Source organism: Gekko japonicus, unplaced genomic scaffold (assembly GCF_001447785.1).
Source record: "Gekko japonicus isolate JY-2015 unplaced genomic scaffold, Gekko_japonicus_V1.1 scaffold508, whole genome shotgun sequence".
Taxonomy (NCBI): domain Eukaryota; kingdom Metazoa; phylum Chordata; class Lepidosauria; order Squamata; family Gekkonidae; genus Gekko; species Gekko japonicus.
This window is the reverse complement of record NW_015164679.1, coordinates 912,459-931,576: the sequence shown is the minus strand read 5'-3', so window position 1 is coordinate 931,576 and position 19,118 is coordinate 912,459. Positions and strand designations below refer to the sequence as shown.

The following is a 19,118-nucleotide window of genomic DNA, read 5'->3' as shown; positions in this document are numbered from 1 at the left end:
GCAGCTTACATATATACCATAGCTTAAAATAACAATATAATAAAAGCATTAAATCTTAAAACAACAACATAAGGTGCTAGTAACAATATACATAATGATGTTGATGTTGAAGGCAGACTACCATCAACACCCTGGTAAATGTAGTAGGTGTTAGATTTTAGTGTCAGCGGAACTCAGGCTGTTGGTGATGGTATTGGGCCCAGGGTCTTGGTGTATTGGATGCAGTTCCTTAATTGAAGGTCTGGTGGAAGAGCTCTGTCTTGCAGGCCCTGCAGAACTGTAAAAGGTCCCACAGGGCCCTAAGGTCTTCCAGGAGCTCATTCCACCAACACGGAGCCGCTACTGAAAAGGCCCTGGCCCTAGTTGATGCCATTCTGACGTCTTTAGGGCCTGGAAGGCCCAGATGGTTTTGGGTTCTGCTAATATCCTACATGGGCTTACAAATATGCTCAGTTTAGGGACAATTTTTTAATCTAAAAGTGGTCTTTTCCAAGAACTTCTTTACAGCCCTCTGGGACCTTTTGTCATTTTTGGACTGCATTTGAATTCATAAAATGTTGGTTTTTTAAAGTTAATAGATTTTGACATGGATTTCATTGACTGTTTATGAAGCAAATAGGTAGTTTCAGAGATGTGAACACACCTCTGGCTGAAGATCAAACAATGTTTCATTGTTCAATTTGAAAATGGGAGATTTATATTTGCAGTAGGTCAAAAAGGCAAGTCGGGGGGGGGGATCAGTGGAGAAATGGTAGAATATGACTTTATTACAACGGTGAGGAAAAATTACTGTCACAGCCATAAAAGATTGGATGTGAACAATAAAGAATCTAGATGCCTTTGGGTACGACTGTAATAAAAAAATCTTTCACTGGGACTTTTATTGCTGGTTTTGAAGCTGGAGCATTTGAGAACACAGCAATCTGGCTATACAGGAAATCCAGTGGGGGTGGAAGCAGGTTGCTTACCTGTAAGTGATGTTCTTCAAGTGGTCCTCTGTACATTCACACCAATGGGCAGAGCTACGATTCAGAAACTTCTGGAACTAGCTTTTGGGTATAAGAACCTTCTTCCCCCAGAGACACAGCTCCAACTGCACACACCCAGAGGGGAGAAGTCGCTGCTTCCCACTCAGTGCTCTTTCAGTCCACCACAGCAGTCAGGAATATCAGTTCTTAGGAATCCTACACCTAGTCTAGAGGAAAATGACCTCCTACAGCCTAGGGATTTGTCTTCATGGCAAACTTACCCTCCAGCTAATTGATAAGGCAAAACAAGATATAGTAATTTGATTCTCATACGCCCAAAGGCTGCATTTTCTAAGCACGATTAATGAGGCTTATGTCTGCATAAACTTGGTTAGGATTGGATTGAAAACATATCCATGCAGTAGGAGACAGATTTGCAAAGTAGATTATTCTTGTGGGGTATACTCTGCATTCGCAGCCCTTGGCCCATAACTCCCTTTCATTCCTGAACTATTTTAAGAATATGCTCATGTCAAGTAAGTGATTTTATAATTGCACGTTGAACATACACCTGTGCCATCACTGAGAATGAGCCAATTCCATGGAAACAGAAAAGCAGGTCATCACAATCACCAAGCATCTGGAGAAAGCAAAACTGACCTCAGGGATGAGAAACACATCTGTAGGCTGGATCACTGTACAGATGAAAAATGCAGTTCCCTGTCAACCAAGTGAGGCCTGAAATCTTTTTGGCTGCTATAACAGGTACAAACCGTCAGAGGGGCTGTGGCTCAGAGCATCTGCTTGGCATGCAGATCTCAGGTGCAATCCCCAGCTAGAAGGATTGGTAGGAGGTGATGTGAAAGACCTCTCCATGAAACTCAGGAGAGCCACTGCCAGTCTGAGTAGACAATACTGACTTTGATGGACCAACAGTCTGATTCAGTATAAGGCATTTTAATGAGCTGAAGCCGTCTCCAAAACCTGGGATTGGGAGGCACCAACTGCTGCTCCAACTATATAAATTGGGGAACTGATGAGAAGGGTGCCAGTCCCCAAAGTAAGAGCTTCTCCAGTCACACCAGGAGAGCATTCCACTGCAGCAAACGGCAAAATCTCAGCTCCAGGCAAGTAGGTGTGTGGATACCCTCCAGCTGTCACCATTCCTTCCTTGCCCATGGTTCCAAACCTATACATTCTCTTTCCAGCAGAGGCCATGGTTACTGATTCAGGAATGTAAGCCCTGTGCTCAGTGCTTTTTGTAGGCTATTTGTCGTGAACTTCTTCATACCCTATGGGACATATTCCACTCCCACACACACACCACTAATTTTCAGGACTACTGTGAAGACTGCAAAGGACCTAAAGCACACATTCACATTTGTGCACAGGGTGAGGTGTCTGTGTGTGTTTTGGAACAAGTGGGAAAAAGAGCTAAGCAGAAGACACCTGCTGAAGCAGCATTCCTTGCTTGCGTTGGGCTACTATTCGGATCTGTTTGCATCTAAATGTGCAGTTTGGCCCTAATACATACCAAAGACATAATACATGTGAAACATGCTGTAGTACACACTAGAGACAGAAAACTACATCAGCAGGTGAAACTCAATGCTCCAGAACACACAAAGGGCCACCAGTCTACATTATTGTAATAATAATAATAATAATAGGTTGAGGACAGCAATGGTTTGGGCCAAATAACTGCCTCCCCCTTTCCCTCGCCATTGGTGGTTAAATTGCACTTTGATGCCATATAGGTTTTATGCTTCTGTAGATAAAGGTAAAGGTTCCCTTGCTTGAAAGCCAGTTGAATCCGACTCTAGGGTTGCGGTGCTCATCTCAGTTTCAAAGCTTAAGAGCCAGCGCTGTCCGAAGACGTTTCCGTGGTCTTATGGCCGGTGTGACTAAACACCAAGGTGCACGGAACGCTGTTACCTTCCCACCAAAGTGGTACCTATTTATCTACTTGCAATGTCTTGCTTTCGAACTGCTAGGTTGGCAGGAGCTGGAACTAGAGACAGGAGCTCACTCCGTCATGCGACAACTTGGGTCTCGAACTGCTGAACTACCGACTTTCCACAGCCTGCAGTTCAGTGTCTTAACCACTTGAGCCACCGCAGCTCCTTTTATGCTTCTTGTATGCTTCTGTAGATATCATCTGTCATTTTAAGACTTGTATTTTATCTGTATAGTTAGACTAATGGATTGTTTTTATGCAACTGTTGAACACCACTCTGAGCCCACTCTGCGGGGAGAGCAGTATACAAGTTTAAATAATACTTATAATAGTAATAATAATATTAAATGGGAGAAAACCAAAGAATTCCAGGGTCACTCTCTATACAGAGGCAGGCCATAGCAAACCACCTCTATTCATCTCTTGCCTTGAAAACCCTATGAGATTGCCTTAGGTTAACTCTATATCTATCTATATCTATATCTATATCTATTTCTGTATCTATCTATATCTATATCTCTATATATCTCTCTTCTTCCTCTCTCTCTCTCCCTCCCTCTCTCTCCCTCTCTCCCTCCCTCTCCCTCTCCCTCTCTCTCCCTCTCTCCCTCTCCCCCTCTCCCCCTCTCCCTGCAGGTCTCCCCCCGCACCCAGTCTGTACCAATAAATGTCAGTTGTAGGGGGAAGGAAGTATCAAGAGAAGGCTTTCCCCCCCCTTCGTGTCCTTGCCTTGTGAGGCATCTGTCCAATCACTGTGGGAAACACGATGCTGGGCTAAATAGACCATTGCTCCACTCCTGCCAGGCTGCAGAAGAGTCCATCTGCACAACAGACACCCGCCTCTGGAGCCAACACATCTTCCTTGCAGATTACAATATGTCCTGAAAACTGGAAACGACAGTGACAGTGCAATCTTTAACAAAGTCATACCTTTCCAAGCCCCTTTACTTGAATGGACTTTGAAGGGAGTAATCTCACTTAAGAGTCCCGTCTTAGTGTCCATCCACATCTTTAAGGGACAAAGCTCTTCTGAATTAACCCAGACACACTTTTCAAATAAGGCTGCCCTCTAGTGTACCACAGGATAGTTAAGAAGAAGAGGAGAAGAAGAGATTGGATCTATACCCCGCGCTCTTAACCACTACACCAAACTGGCAAACAGGCAGGAGCAATTCCAAGTGCCAATGAGGGGCACCTTGCTGAATTCAGAACACAAATAAGCAGAGTCCTGTATTGGCCCATTTCCCTTCTAGACAACAGCAGTCAACATTCCCCACTTAATTCTAGTCAAGTCTCTGATAAAGCAGATTATCAAGGCAGTCGGGCTGCAGCACAGGAATTTTCTCAGCCCTGGGACATTATTTGTGCTTCATTTATTTACAGCTTTAAGTCTTACAGCAGTCACTTTGAGGTTCCAAGACAATTCCAGAGCCGAGCACAGACTAGATTTAAAGATGCTCAGCGTCAGTGAGACGCGTGCCTCCTGTATGTTCAGAACTATATCATGGCCTATAAAAATATACTGCCTTTCCCCTCCTCTTTTACATTCATTTGCCCACAACTCAGCATGGATTCTTTCACAGCTAAAAGGGCTTTGGCTTAGATGCAGATCACATCTATACACGCATATGGTGGTGCGTATTTGCCTGCTTGCCAGTGGTGAGTTACTGGTGATTGGCAAGCTGCTACATTAGCATATGGCACTGAATAAGGCACATAGAGAGTGCAGTATATGTATGTAGGAATCCTACTGGAGGAAGAACTTACACTTGCGTTCTGGTAGGGTAAAGGGGTACTGATTTGCTTTTTTTCTTCTTCTTCAATGTTATAAGCAATACTACCATTTTATATAGAAGGGTTCTTGGTGCCTGTTCCACAGTTAAGAGTCCCTTTATGGAAGGGAGTGTTCTTGAGGTTGTTTTTTAAGCATGTACAAATCATTAAAAAAAAAAAACCACACATGAAGATGCCTTATACTGAATCAGACCATTGATCTCAAGGTCAGTATTGTCTATACAGACTGGCAGCAGCTCTCCAGGGTCTCAGGCAGAGGTCTCCCACATCACTCACTGTGTGGTCCTTTTAACTGGAGATGCCGGGGATGGAACTTGGGCTCCTCTGCATGTGAAGCACATGCTCTACCAGTGAGCCACGGACTCTCCCTTACTTAGTCTCCCTTGCCCTGAGTAGGGCAGGCCAGCCCCATTCACAAGCATTCCCAACATCTAGAGGATCTTTGGGCAGGTTGCCTTGCTGCATTGGAAAGAACATGGCTGAAAAATGGGTTATGTTTAACTGAGGGTCATGCTATTGAAGATTATGAGTAGGGTCAAACAGCTCAATATTATGAACAGCTACTTAGAGGTCATTAGTATCTGGTTTTTTTACTTGTTCCATGTTCAAACAAAAAGCAGAACAAATTTTACCTTGTTTTGATATTTATATAAACGTAAGCAAGCTGAGGCATCTTTTCATTCACCTCTTTGGGCATAGCAGAACCACTCTCTCCCTCCTACAGATCCCTCTCCTTTCTCTAGGCATCATCACTGTTTACAATGTTTTAGGAGAGAGGCACTGCTTAGAAAAATGTCAGTACCACCAGAGGTGTTCACCATCATCTGACATAGCAGAGAAGAGGAGGAGATTGGATTTATACCCCGCCCTTCACTACACAAAGGAGTCTCAGAGCAGCTTACAAACTCCTTTCCCTTCCCCTCCCCACAACAGACACCCTGTGAGGTAGGTGGGGCTGAGAGAGCTCTTGACAGAAACTGCTCTTTTTCAAGAACAGCTGTGCCAGAACTATGGCTTGCCCAAGGTCATCCAGCAGGTGCAAGTGGAGGAGTGGGGAATCAAACCCGGTTCTCCCAGATTAGTGAGAATTTTTATTTCCAGAGAAAGCCAACAGCTGAATTTTCTCCAGTGGATCAAAACATTAGACATCTGTATTAGACAACTGCAATGGCGCAAGAGTAAGCAAGCTTTAAAGTTCACCTGATTTCTTTGAGGGTAAGGATCATGCAACTGCACAAACATGAAGGGGGTGGAGGTAGACTGGGCTGGGCATAGTCAAAAAGGCCCAAGTTGCAGATTGTGTTTTACTATGGGATGAAGGAGGTGGTACGCTGAACCTAATTAAATCTGTGTTGCTGGGCACAAAAGTCTCTAGTTGCACCACAGGCTTGTTTTCCTTTTGACAGTACAGAAGACAGCAGTTACTCAGTTCTGCCTCTAGCACTAATTGGAATACATGAGTTCCTTGGAGGCTTAGGCAGTGCGCTAGGTATAAAGTCAACAGAAACCAAACTGCGTAATATTACCAAGTGGCTAGAGGGCAAATTACCCAAATGAAGAATCAAAGTCCCAGCTGTAGGTGGTAGGTTACTTCTAGCAAGATTCTTGTAGCGGCAGATGGGTGAAGCAGACAAAGTTCTATAGCAGCAGTGGTGCCCAAAGGCTGCAGGAACAGCCCCTGTGAATGTAAACTAAGATTTAAATTAATTAGTTACCTGCTTCAAACACTTGTTGGTGAGTTTAGGCTGATTGGGATTTTGAGCTACTGTGGCATAGTGGATAATATTGGAATTAGCAGTCAATACCAAACCTCAAATCCTTATCTGAGCGGGAGGGTCATTGAAACCCACTGAAGCCCTTAGCTTATCAAAACGAGGTAGTGGAAGAAAATGGAATAATGGGTATGTCATCCACCCAAGAATGCTTGGACTAGAGGGGTGGGACTTAGGGAAAACAGGGTTTTAGCTATTCCATTTCACTTAGCCAGAAGTGACTGGAGTCTAGCCCTGCATCCTCTATAAATCTGTTAGAGAGCCAAGTTAGCGTATTGGAAACCTTGACCTTTTTTGCCAAAAAGCAACCCAATGTTAATCTTACCAGCACCAAGGTTGCTGCTCTTTTTTTGCAAACAGCTTAGTCAAACTACAAGTGTAGAAAAATGTAAGTGTAGAAAAATACCCACGAAGAGCTCTCTTCTGACGAATTTCCTTCTAAGTTTCTGTGATCAAACACATTTGGAGGTGCATTAGTAGTCATTTTTAAAGCAAACTGGCACCTTGGGCAACCCACACTCTAGCTCCTCCTTTCATTAACTTTACCACTGATTCCAATACCCCCTCCCCCCACTCAAGGATCCTGTAAGCTTTCAAGGGCTTGAACAAGCAAAGTCTCACCTCCCCCTTCTATCCATCATGTCCAGTTCTTATTAGGCTGGGATTATTTTTGGGTGTGTGTGTGTGAAAAGTTCCCTTTATTACAGAGAAATTTGTTTTGTATACCTGTGGAGCACTGTGGGTATACAGAAATCCCTAACTTCTCTGTGGGTGGCCTTAGCTCTGTTTTCATAGTTAGTCATCTACTTAATGTCACTATGACTTGGATCCCGCAAACTGCTAACCACAAGTATGGCCGGTCTTGGTTCTTTCCCCCCTGCCTCCCCCGGGAGCCATTTCTGATCTCTGTTCCTTTTGTCTCCTCACTACAGCTAACCAACCACACAGCTATTAGTACAGGCAAGCCTGTTGACTCTAGGAATAAGCTTTCCTGGGACCCGATATAATGCCAGGGGGAGGGGAAGAAGATCCCACAGTCCTTGTATTGATAGGATCCAACTCTGTCTAGGACAAAAGCTTCATTTTAGGGTCCAGTGTCATGGCTCTGTGCGTGGAGATGGTATGGATGAAGTTTTCATAGGAGAACAGCAGGGAAGCAGCTGATGCATTGATGCAGTTACTGTTCAGGGAAGAGAAAATCAAAGGCTAATAACCAATGAAAGCATAAGTAGAATTATACCCCAATGCTGTATTTTCCAGGACTAAGTATGCAACAAACCCAAGTCTGGTCCTTTGCCCAAGAGAAAAACTGTGTGTCCCTCTGCCATGGCGGGGAGAGTGAAAGAGGGCCTGAGAAAGGTCATTGGATGTATTTTCCCTTTCGGTGGTTACTCTATACCATCTCTTGTGCAGCACTAGCTGACACTTTGTCTCTCAGCATTTCAAACCACACAGTGGACACTGGTTTGATTAACGTTTTATAATTGGACTTTCATAGTATTCATGATTAGCACAAGATTCATAGCCATAAATTATACATCGTTATCTAAGTACATAAAATGTTAATGATGTATCTCTGAAGAGTGGCACAAAGTAGTACATCTCAGTTGGCATCCTCTAGTGGAAGAGGTGTGCGTGCATGTGGCTGGGCACACCACTTGCCCCACTGAAGCTGGGCGGAGCCAGGTGTTCTCAACCCTTGACAGTCCAGATCCTTGTTTTTAGGATCAGCTTTCAGGTACTTATGCAGAAGCACACCACCTCCCTTTTATTTCAAGGCTGACAGTGCTTTTTGCCTAACCTGTGTCTCTTTGCACCACACACTTCCACAGCCATAGCTGCCCAGGCACACACCTCTGAAGACTTTCGCTCCCCAAATCACAGCAAAGGGTGTACCACTTAATGCCACTAAGTATCATGCTCACCCTTTATGCTAAAGGGGAAAAGAAAAAGACCTGGGAAAATGTCTGCTCTGTGATACGATCCAATTTATTCTCCAATAAAGAGCTTCAAACTGTTCCAGAAGGCTTAGATGCTTTTCTGCACCCCCTCCCCCTCAATACTCTGTCAAGTAGACATTTGTTCTCAGCTCCCATCCCTACCAACACACTTCTAACGCTTTCCTATTTGCCCAGGGCTACATACAAGTAGGCGCAGGGTGGAATCAGTTTCTTAAATGCCTCCCACTAGTAAAGGAGGATACTGAACTTAATTCCCTGCTACCAAGTAGCATAGTCTAGTATTTTAGAGTACTAACAGCTTGGTGCCAGAGTATGCCCCAGCGTGAACATGGATGGCAAAAGGGTTCTGCAGTGAGATAGAGGAGTCAGGCCCCCGGCCCCAAGAAGTTATTGCAGCATTGTAAGTTTAGTGGCAGTACCCACCTCAGCCAGAGCCTTGCAATTGTCAGTGACAAAGGGAAAAAAGCTGCCTTTCCAAGTTGAAATGAAACAGGACATAGCAATAAATAATAGTGTCCCTTTGATGTCTCTTAACCCATTGGGACCACATTCAGCCAGAACACTGGGAGTCATCTGTGCCTTCTTGGACAAAAAAAAAGAAGTAAAAAGGGATGGGGAAAAAAGACCCAAGACCATTAACAGGTCCATCAGAGCACAAATTACATATTGAAACCATAAACAGGTGGCTGGGTGAATCCCGGTGCTGTGTATCCATATGGGAAGTTGGCTTGTGGAGGTACTGCGTTGGGGCCTGCTGTTAACATCAGCTGCTGGCCTAGAAGGAGGAAAGGAGAAGAAGTCAGAGCTGGTTCCCACCCCACCTCCCGACCCTGAAACACCTGAAAACCAGAGCTTTGGTACATTCCGAACACATTGCTTTTCCCATAATCCTTGCATTTGGCATTGAAATAGAATAGGGATATGTTAGCTTCAGGCTGAAGATTGGTACAGGGAAATTACCAGATATAAATTAACACAAATATGAGACAAATTGCAACCTTCTACATTGCCTACTGACCAGTAGCAGTTCTCCAGGGTGTCTGTCCATTTGCTTTCCATGCTCAAGGCCCCAGGTTCAACACCTGGCATCTACAGTTAAAGGACTAGCTAGCAGACAGAGATTTTTTCAGGTAACTCTGAGACCTTGCAGAACCACTACCAGAGTAGACAGTACAGACCTTGACAGACCAATGGTCTGACTCTGTAGAAAATACTTCATATGTTCAACTTGGAACTTTAGAGTCTGCTTTACCACTGAACCCAGCTACTTTTAAAACAAAGAACTGACCAAAAATACAAACTTCAGTTCTTACATTCCATGGCTTACCACCACCTCACAAGTCACCCATGGTTAAGTAGTGGCTTGATTTAGCACACTCTTCAATATTCCTGTATCATATAGAAGTGGCCAAACTGATACAGTGTATAATGAATACTGGGGGGGGGGGGGTGTTTCAGGCATCCAGAAGCATAAATCCTTATACGAGCTTCAAAATCTAGTTTCAGAGAATCTTTGAAATGTCAACAAATAAAAGTATACAAGAAGATGTTATGCATGGCCAGAATTTTAACACACTGCAGTTAGATCTGTTAGTTATGTTTGCCCAGCCCAGCCTCTGTTTATTAATTCTTGTCACAGACCAGACACACATAGTGTTAACACACAACTACAACCCCACATGCCTCATGCAGGAAGCAGAAATTCAGTTTAAGCTATTCCCACTACAGAATGAGCTTCTGCCACAAGCTTCCTTTAACGGTGCACTGTAGAATACTATTTTGAACAAAAAAGTCTACTTTTTGCCTAGATTGAAAGGAACTATGTATTTCTGGAAAAGATTTCATCTTACCATTCGATGCCTTTGTTGCTCATGGTGAGACAAGTTTTTTCTTTGCTATAGTTCAAAGGAAAGTCAAAGAATGTTCTTTTCCTCTGGAATTAGCAAGTGTCCAGGGTCACTCCAAGCAAGTGTTTACAGAGGATTTCAATTGAAAGCCTCAAGGCTTGCTCTAAGTCTAACATTTTAAATCCCCAGGATGGTTCTGAGCAGCTTTTGTGGGTACATATATTTTTCTGGAATGGGTCATCCATGCAATTTGCCAATATCACAGTTTGAGGAGGTGGATTTTCCCCAGGAATCCAGTATCTATTCCTACATCATCAACAAGCAATTTGCGCAATTGGTCTATCCAGATATCCATTTAGTGGGTGCACTCTAAGGAACCTCTTTGTACAATTTGCAAGACACTGTGGGTCTAAGATACTCAGAAAAAGGTAATCTCTACTAAATAGCTTGTCATTTGTATTATACTGGGAGGAGTGCAAAATCATTAAGATTCTGTTTACATCACATGAGGAATCTCATGGCTATGTTTCAACATTAATGAGCAAGGGACTGTTGGGGAGGGGAAAGAATGGAGTGCCACTGGCATTTAAGGTATGCTTAGATTTTGCCACTGAGGGCCTAACAATAAAAAGAAAGTCTTCACCTACCAAATACTATTGGAGTGGGTTCAGTTACTTGTTCCTCTTCTTTCCTTAGGCTTTCAGAAGCATCAAGTTTATCCACCTGAGTTATAAAGTGAACAGGAAATGCTCATGAAGGAATTTCCTAAACCCTTTCTTCTGTGACCTCCTATAGCACAACTGCCCCCAAACAAGGTACTTCCAGTTCAAGTAATGATTATGTTCAGCACTGTGTAAACAAAGTGTCTGCAGAACATAGGGGAAGGTTTCAATGTCACTGAGACCTAGGACAGCTTCTTGTCCCAGACAAAGGTCAGGGCTCTAAGTCAAGTTCACCAAAAAAGAGTAGTCTATAGCAGAAAGCTACTGCCTAGAATCACTGGTGGTGTGCTTGAAGATATCAGTAAGAGCTAGTTCCCACCACTCTAGCAAAGTCAAGAAGCAGAATGCAGGGAAACCCAGAGCTTGTCTGGCTTGTATCTATGGCTCCTACAAATTGGGAAAGGATTGCAGACAGTACAGGAGATGGAACAAGATCTGCTACTTTATTCTGGCACGAGAGTCATCAGAGACAGCTGTAACCCATGGTACCCAGGAGCATGCATGATGTCTTCTCAAGAGAATGGCTGCCATTCATTCCTACTTTAACCTATCAAGTGCTGCACTTGGCCAATGCACTGGAGCAAAATTATGCCAGCCACCTCTGGCACTGAGTGACCTAGCCAACATAAGCAGGGAACCCATCTGGGGGTAAAGAAGACAGAACTAGGTCCTTCCTAAAAAGCACACCCATAGCTACAGGGGGGCATTGGGAAAGAAGCAGCTTCACACCGCAGGGCTGCTCCCACTGCCTGCCGAGGCGCTTGCTGCACCACAGTGCAGCGCGGGTTGGCTCAGAAAGATGTTAAGCGGGGGGGGGGGGGCTCACCACCTGTCTGCCAGGGCTGCAGGTGCCATGAGCCCAGCTGAAGGAGCATAGCAGGGCTGGGCAGTGAGAGAAGGAGAGGAGCACGGGAGAGCTGGGCCATGCCCATGGCAAGCGAGAGAGTCGCCTCTGCTTCTCCAGAAGTGCAGAGTGGGCACAGCTGACCAGGTCAGCACCCCAGGAGCGGTGCAGGTCTTCCTGGCTACAAAGGCCCAGCTGAGAGGCCAAGAGCTGCCATTTTCTCTCTATGGAGCTGGGAGATGGGTGGCTGAGCCTGCTTTGCCCCCGATCTGTAATCTGAACATGGGTTGGGTGGGGGCTTGTCTTTGGGAGAAGAGAAGGAGCAACAGCAGCCCAGCCCATCTCCCCCCCCCCCCCGAAAACTGCCTATTTACAGGGCTGCTAAACAGCCTTTAGAGTTGGGGGGGGGGATATGCTGAAATCCGCATTGAAGCAGAATTTGGAGGGGAGAGAATATTGACATGGAGATAAGAGAAGTACTCTGTATTGTCTGTTTTTCAAGGCCCGAAAGCCACATTTGGTGTGGAAGAACAGCAGGCTTGGTCCTGCCCCTTCACTGATCAGTTGAGAGTGGGGTTAGGGAAAGCAGAGGAAGCTGGAGAAAGTTACAATGTCCTATTTTCCTATCTGTCTAACCAGACTGGTTTTTAGTTAGTTCTGAAATAATATTTACTTGATTCCTGATAATAGCAAAGTTTCTGATCCAGAGAATGAAACATACTTCATGATCCAACTGCAGTTAACAGAGACCTGCCATGCTAATTAAAGAATGTGGAGAATCACACCAAGATATTAAACAACCTCAATGAAGTTATGTCAACTGCTTAACTAGCAAGTCAAAACACTATCTCTTAACTATAAGTCAGCAAAATGAGTTCCTGAGAATTTAAGAAAGGTGTTAGCAGGAGAGTTGCTACTTCCCTTTTATATATATGACTTAACTAGCATCATCATTTCTGATTCTAGTTATGTAGTCTTTAGGACTGCAGTAAAAATGCTTTACTTTATGATCATCTCTTACTCAGCTTCCTAGCCTTCAATTGCTTCAAGCTAGAACAGAAGAGTGATTTCACTCAAAAGTGCACTAACTTAAAATGACAATTCAGTTTCCAGGGTATTGGAACCAAACAGCTTTCATATCGGTTTGTTGCCTACTAGCTGCCACTCACTTTGCTCTTGACAAATTCCACACCTGACCCAATTCTGCTTCCCCTGAGGACTGAACTGCGTCATGTTTCCACTCACCATAAAAAGGCAATGCAATCACTGTCAACACTTTCTCTACCACTATGCTAACGTCAGAACAGGGAGGTCCATGGTTTTATGTCAACCACTGTAATCCTAAACAGCTGTACTCCAGTCTGAGCCCACTGAGACCAATGGGCTTAGACTGGAGTAACTTCTCTTAGGACTGCATTGTCAGGACATTAAGAGTAGTAAGCTTCCAAACTGCACAGAATATTTCTTCAGGCAGGAGCCAAATATCCTACCAACATTGATGTTCCCATAACTAAGTAATCTAAACCACCTTGATTGCAGTTTTGGAGGCACTCCTCGGACCTAACCAAACAACAGTGCTGCCTATTACAGATTAACCGGGGGGCGGGGGGCTAGGAAGAAAACCACCAGCCTCTGTTTATCATGTACTATTGAGCTTCCAGCCAATAGTGATGTTCAGTCATTTTCTTGAACTTCCGCCCTTCAAGCCTCTACAGACACTGCTGTTAAATGCTGTAGTATGTGCTTCTATTCTAGACTTATGATGGCTACAAAAAGATTGCTCCCTAAGCTACAAGACTACCCTGTGGGAGGGAGTCAACACATCAACATTTATTCCATTAGAAGGGCATACCACTCCTACTGGAAGTTCCAAGGAGGGTCTGCAAGTATAGAAATTGCAGTTTCTGCATTTGGGTACAAAAGTGCCTTTGTAGACTCTGGCTGAACCTCCTATTCACAAGGTGGGCATGCAACTTGATATACATACTAGGATAGCTTGCTTTGCTATCCCAATATACAAAAATGGTTAGACTTTAATGGGAGGTACATCTGTTGGTGGAAGGATACACATCTTGCTGTTAGGTACACTTATGAGGGAAGTTAAATCTATTTATGTAAAAGGGAAAACTCATTCTCCAATTCATTTCTACTGCCACAAGCTAGATTAGTTTATTTTAATAACAGTCTCATCAAGCATGCTCTCTCTCCCTGGAAGACTGAGAATTTAGTAGACGTTATCACTTGTAAAATTCAACCAGAGTTCAGCTTAACGCAGCACCACAGCAGCGCTTTCCAGATCAGCCATTTCAGTTATACCCCAGTTTGTTTGTTTAAAATACGAGAAGGCAAGTTGGGCAAAGTCTGTCCAGCAATGTAGCTCTGTCCAGCAACATAGACTGGCTTACTGGAACTTTGCCACTTCTCCAAGGAGGTTAGGCAGCAACTATCCAAGTGGCCCAATATTATGAATACATTCCAAGTTTATAGGAATACTTAACAGGCTTTTCAGTCTCTAGTGGTGCTGTGAAAGAGATGCAGCTCAGCAATGAAGACCAATCTTTCAGGCCACTCCATTTGACTAAGTTTTACAATTAGTGGGTATGCCACTGGAATATTCCATTAGTTCCCCCAACAAAAAAGAAGCATGCAAGGTCTGGTTGGATTTTTCCTCAAGTAGTTTGTGAGGACATGTTTTACTATTAGCATTAGGGGTGAATCAGTTAGACCAAGCTAGATTATTCTGCTTTTCAGCAAAAAGACTACAGCTAGGTTCCCACAGAACCCTAGATGTGTTTTAAGGGACACAAATTAAACACAGAGTGTAAAACCAGAGACTGTCACCTTATTAAACAGCCCATCAACCTGCAAGAAAATTCAGAGGGGAACACTTAAAAACCAGCAAGCCAAGTAACAAAGCAAAGATCACATCACATATATGGCAGGAGGAGGGGGGAGGAAAGAATATACTAAAGAGTGACAGGAAGTGGCCCACATTGGAAGGAAGTGCTAACATACACTTTTAAGCCTCAAGGAAAGTCTGCATTAGTTTCAATACATGGACACGACCTGGCTTGTTTGGCATTACCAAAATGCCATATTAAATTCACAGTAGTGATTGATACAGTACATGAAGTGGTTTTTACTGTCTTGCCATTCCCTCTAGTACTATCTGTGGAAAAGTAGAATTTTCGTAAGCATGTACCCTTTTCCCTCCAATCTGACTTCTACAACTGCTGCAACTGTAACCAGTCTTTGAAATGTTTTACGATGCTGTTAAGTGCTTCTCTGCATAAGTCTGAAGAGTTTTGAGTCCATAATTGGGATGCTGACTCTTTCTGTTCAAGTATATTAATGAGGAAGGGTCACACAAAAGCCTCAACAAGCAACAAGCCTTCCCATAGAAACCATACTTACTTTGGTAAGGTACTCCCTCATCACCTGAATGAAATAAGGCATCGCAAAGTCCACAATGTTGTGCCTCCATGCCAGCTCAAGAACCACATCTGGATGTAACAAGTCGTAACAGGTGAAGAGAGAAGCTGCAAAGCACTCCTTTTTGTCTTCTTCCAAAAACCACTGCAGCAGTTTCTCTGCCAATTCAGGATCTTTGGACTCTGCGGCATATTGCATGGCATCCTACAGAACACCACAGTAATGGAGCTAGTCTCATTAGGTGGAATTTTGAATTTGTTTATCAAATGTGTATATTGCCCAGTTGAGAGAGCCCACAATAAAATACCAACAAGACGATAAAAATATGCTAGCCAATAAAAATGTAACAGAGCAGTCTAAAATGCTGATATAGAGTAGTTCTCAGGCTTGTAGGAGTCCATAAGTTAGCTAAAGAAGATGGATCCCATTAGTCAAAAAGCTGGGAAGATAAATATTTTTATTAAATGGTAAAGAGAAAGGAGGAGCTGCGGTGGCTCAAGTGGTTAAGACGCTGAACTGCAGGCTGTGGAAGGTCAGTAGTTCAGTGGTTCAAGACCCGGGTGTCGCAAGACAGGGTGAGCTCCTGTCTCTAGTTCCAGCTCCTGCCAACCTAGCAGTTCGAAAGCAAGAAATTGCAAGTAGATAAATAGGGACCACTTCGGTGGGAAGGTAACAGCGTTCCGTGCGCCTTGGTGTTTAGTCATGCCGGCCACATGACCACGGAAACGTCTTCGGACAGCGCTGGCTCTTCGGCTTTGTAACGGAGATGAGCACCGCAACCCTAGAGTCGGATTCGACTGGCTTTCGAGCAAGGGAACCTTTACCTTTACCTTAAAGAGAAAGGAAGGTAAATGCCAGGCAAGCTGCAAGGGAGATGACATTAGAATGGCAAGGTGCCACCATCTCTGGCTCCCATCTGCCTCACCTCTGCAGTTGGGGACAGAGACAGCAGAGCCTGAGAAGAGGACCTTTAACAGGAGGTCCAGTATATCAGTAGAAGGGCTGGTTAAAAAAAAATTGAACAAAGCAACCTCCTTCCTTGGTTTCTGGGATTCTCATCTCCAATTAGGAAGCTCAACTTTTGTTTCCCTTCCCCCAAACGCCAGCTAGCCTCACTTTACACATCATTTGCCCTACAGTGTACTCAAGTCCCACTCTGAGCTTTGCCTGTAGCGAAAGCCATACAGAGCTACTAGTCACACAATGCAACTGTCCCGTTTCCATTTCGCAGCTTTTGCTTGGTGGCAATTCAGCTTGCATTATAAAACAAACCTAGGAGAACTACAATGGACATTTTGTGTTATACAAGAACAAATTTACAGTGCAATATGCTATACAGGGTTAACTCCATGCCAGGTTATTCCAGTCCAAGCCAAATGATTTCAGTGGACCGGGACTACAGCAGCTCAGGCACTGTTGGTAGGCATACGGGTATCTGTATGGCCGTTTAAAAGGTAAAATGTTGCAAAAGCAAAATGTTGAACATGAAAATAAGCACAGGGAAACAACATTCAACACACCTTATAGAGGCGATCCTTCTTGCAGAGCTCCACACTCTGTTTCCACCTATTATTGCCTTTATACAAATAAGCTGCAATACGCCTGAATTCAATCAACTCGTGCTTCTCCAAACGCTGAGCTAGAGTGATGTTGTCAAAGTTGTCGTAAGCATCGATGGATGCTCTCAAGCCCTGTTTATACAGGGAGAAAGTTAGACTGACAAGATGACATATAAGTCTTGACTTTTACATTTATTATTTTTTTCAAATGCTGCCAATCCTACAGTGATGCAACTTTCAGTCAAGCTTTCTGGAGAGTGCAAAAAGAAGAGTTAATAGTAACACTGTGCACAGCCTCTGACTGCTGAGGATGAAGTGCCATGATCTGATCACTTTGCCCTGAAGACCCAGGTTGGTGTCCCAGCCCCCTTCTCTCTAGGCGGCAAGCAGATTTATGGACTGGAACTCCCATCTCTCAGAAGCCACTGATGAAATCGCTCCCCAACATCCTCTTCACTCCTGATCTAAATTATTCCCCGAAGCGGGTTTGGTGGCGTACTCATGACGAAGTAGCAAGAACATCTTATAGGACATGTCTGAAATCCTATGAGGTAGTGGTGAAGGCTGCTGAAAAGGTATTTTATGCAGCCTCCATCGCATCTGCTAGCTCTTGCCCAACACAATTGTTTAGGGTAATTAGATCTTTAACTTCTCTCATTGAGAGAACCGAAAATGTTAGGAATTTGGCCATTAGCTGTGAGGCTTTTTTGCAGATAAAATCATTACTCCGCCATGACCTCCCGGGGCAGTACTGATACGGTATGTGAACTGGATTCAGTGTCTGACAGCTTCAGCCAACTCTCCCAGTTTCTGGGTGCTGTTAGACCAGTATCCCTCAGGGCTGGTCCCCGAGTAGACATTATCAATCTGTCCCTGGATTCGGGGGTCTACCCGGAGGAATTAAGAGAGGTTGGGTAGTACGGCTCTTAAAAAGGCCATCTCTAGTTCCTATGGATCCTGCCAATTACTGCCCAGTCTCAAATCTCTCGTTTCTGGGTAAAGTAACTGAGCGAGCGGTGGCAGAACAGCTCCAGAATTTCCTGGAAGACACATAGGTGCTGGACCCATTCCAGTCCAGCTTCCACCCTGGCCATGGGATGGAGATGGCACTGGTCGCCCTCACAGACAATCTCTGCAAACAGCTGGATTGAGGTGGGTCAGCACTGCTGCTATTGCTTGATCTTATGCAGCAGCATTCGACATGGTCGATCATGATCTTTTGACCCACCACCTTGCCAGTGTAAGAATTCGTGGGGTAGTCTTCACATGGCTTACCTCATTTCTCCAAGGTTGGGGACAGAGGGTGACGCTAAGAGAGAGAGTGTCAACTAGGCACCCCTTGGTGTGTGGGGTGCCTCGGGGGCAATCCTCTCTCCAATGTTGTTTAACATCTACATGTGCTTCCTTGCCCAAATGGTGCAGAGTTTCAGGCTTGGGTGCCACCAGTACACTGATGGAACCCAGCTATATTTGTTGATGGGCAGGGGGCCGGATATCACCCCAGCAAATTTGGCTGAGGGGCTGGAGGCCGTGGTGGAATGGTTGAAACAGAGCCGGCTAAGACTGAATCCTCCTAAGACAGAGGTTCTGTGGTTGGATGGGTGAAGATTCAGGTCTGGGGTGCTCTTAACAGTGTGCCCTTAATAGTGGCACCAAATGTCAGGAGCCTGGCTGCGGTCCAGGATACCTCCTTATCAATGGAGGCCCAGATCACAAAAGTTACCAGACTGGACATTTTTCCAGGTATGCCAGGTCAGGCAACTGGCTCGCACCCGTCTCACCCCAACCTAGCCACAGTAATCCATGCAATGGTCACCTCCAGACTAGACTACTGTAACTCAATCTACACAGGGCTAACACTTGAGACCAACCCAGAAACTCCAACTGGTCCAGAACACAGCGGTGTTCACTTGCTGAGTTGTACCGCGGCAGCATGACTTGGAGAATGTATTTAAAGACACTGCAGTCTCTTTAAATGCCTTCTCCAACCCCTGCCGGTGACACCAGCATGTCTGCCAACATGAACCACTCAAACCTGGCACAAACTGCGGTTCGCGAACCATGAACTGGGCCCAGTTCATCACAAATTTAGGTTCATGAGCCAGTTCATGCCCATCACTAATTACTACTCCAAAGAAATGCCTACCTGATAGTCTTCCTCCTCTGTTAGAAGATTATTCAGGGCCTCATTAACGCCTTTGTTATTGTGGTTCTGGACTGACCGCAAATAAGGTTTTACTAGAGGCAGCTGGTTAACCTATG

General features: G+C 44.6%; 1 protein-coding gene across 1 annotated transcript in view; it reads right to left on the bottom strand.

Annotated features, from left to right (window-relative positions):
* Nucleotides 1–7,958: 7,958 nt before the first annotated feature.
* The window catches only part of LOC107108771 (clathrin heavy chain 1-like), a 56,457-nt gene continuing 45,297 nt past the window's right edge, over nucleotides 7,959–19,118 (bottom strand). The window contains exons 30-34 of the mRNA XM_015409289.1: nucleotides 19,003–19,113; nucleotides 16,818–16,988; nucleotides 15,280–15,501; nucleotides 10,947–11,022; nucleotides 7,959–9,227 (exon numbers count right to left, since the gene is read on the bottom strand). Coding sequence (XP_015264775.1) covers nucleotides 9,112–9,227; nucleotides 10,947–11,022; nucleotides 15,280–15,501; nucleotides 16,818–16,988; nucleotides 19,003–19,113 — 696 coding nt within the window. The 3' untranslated portion in view covers nucleotides 7,959–9,111. The remainder of the gene's footprint in view (nucleotides 9,228–10,946; nucleotides 11,023–15,279; nucleotides 15,502–16,817; nucleotides 16,989–19,002; nucleotides 19,114–19,118) is intronic.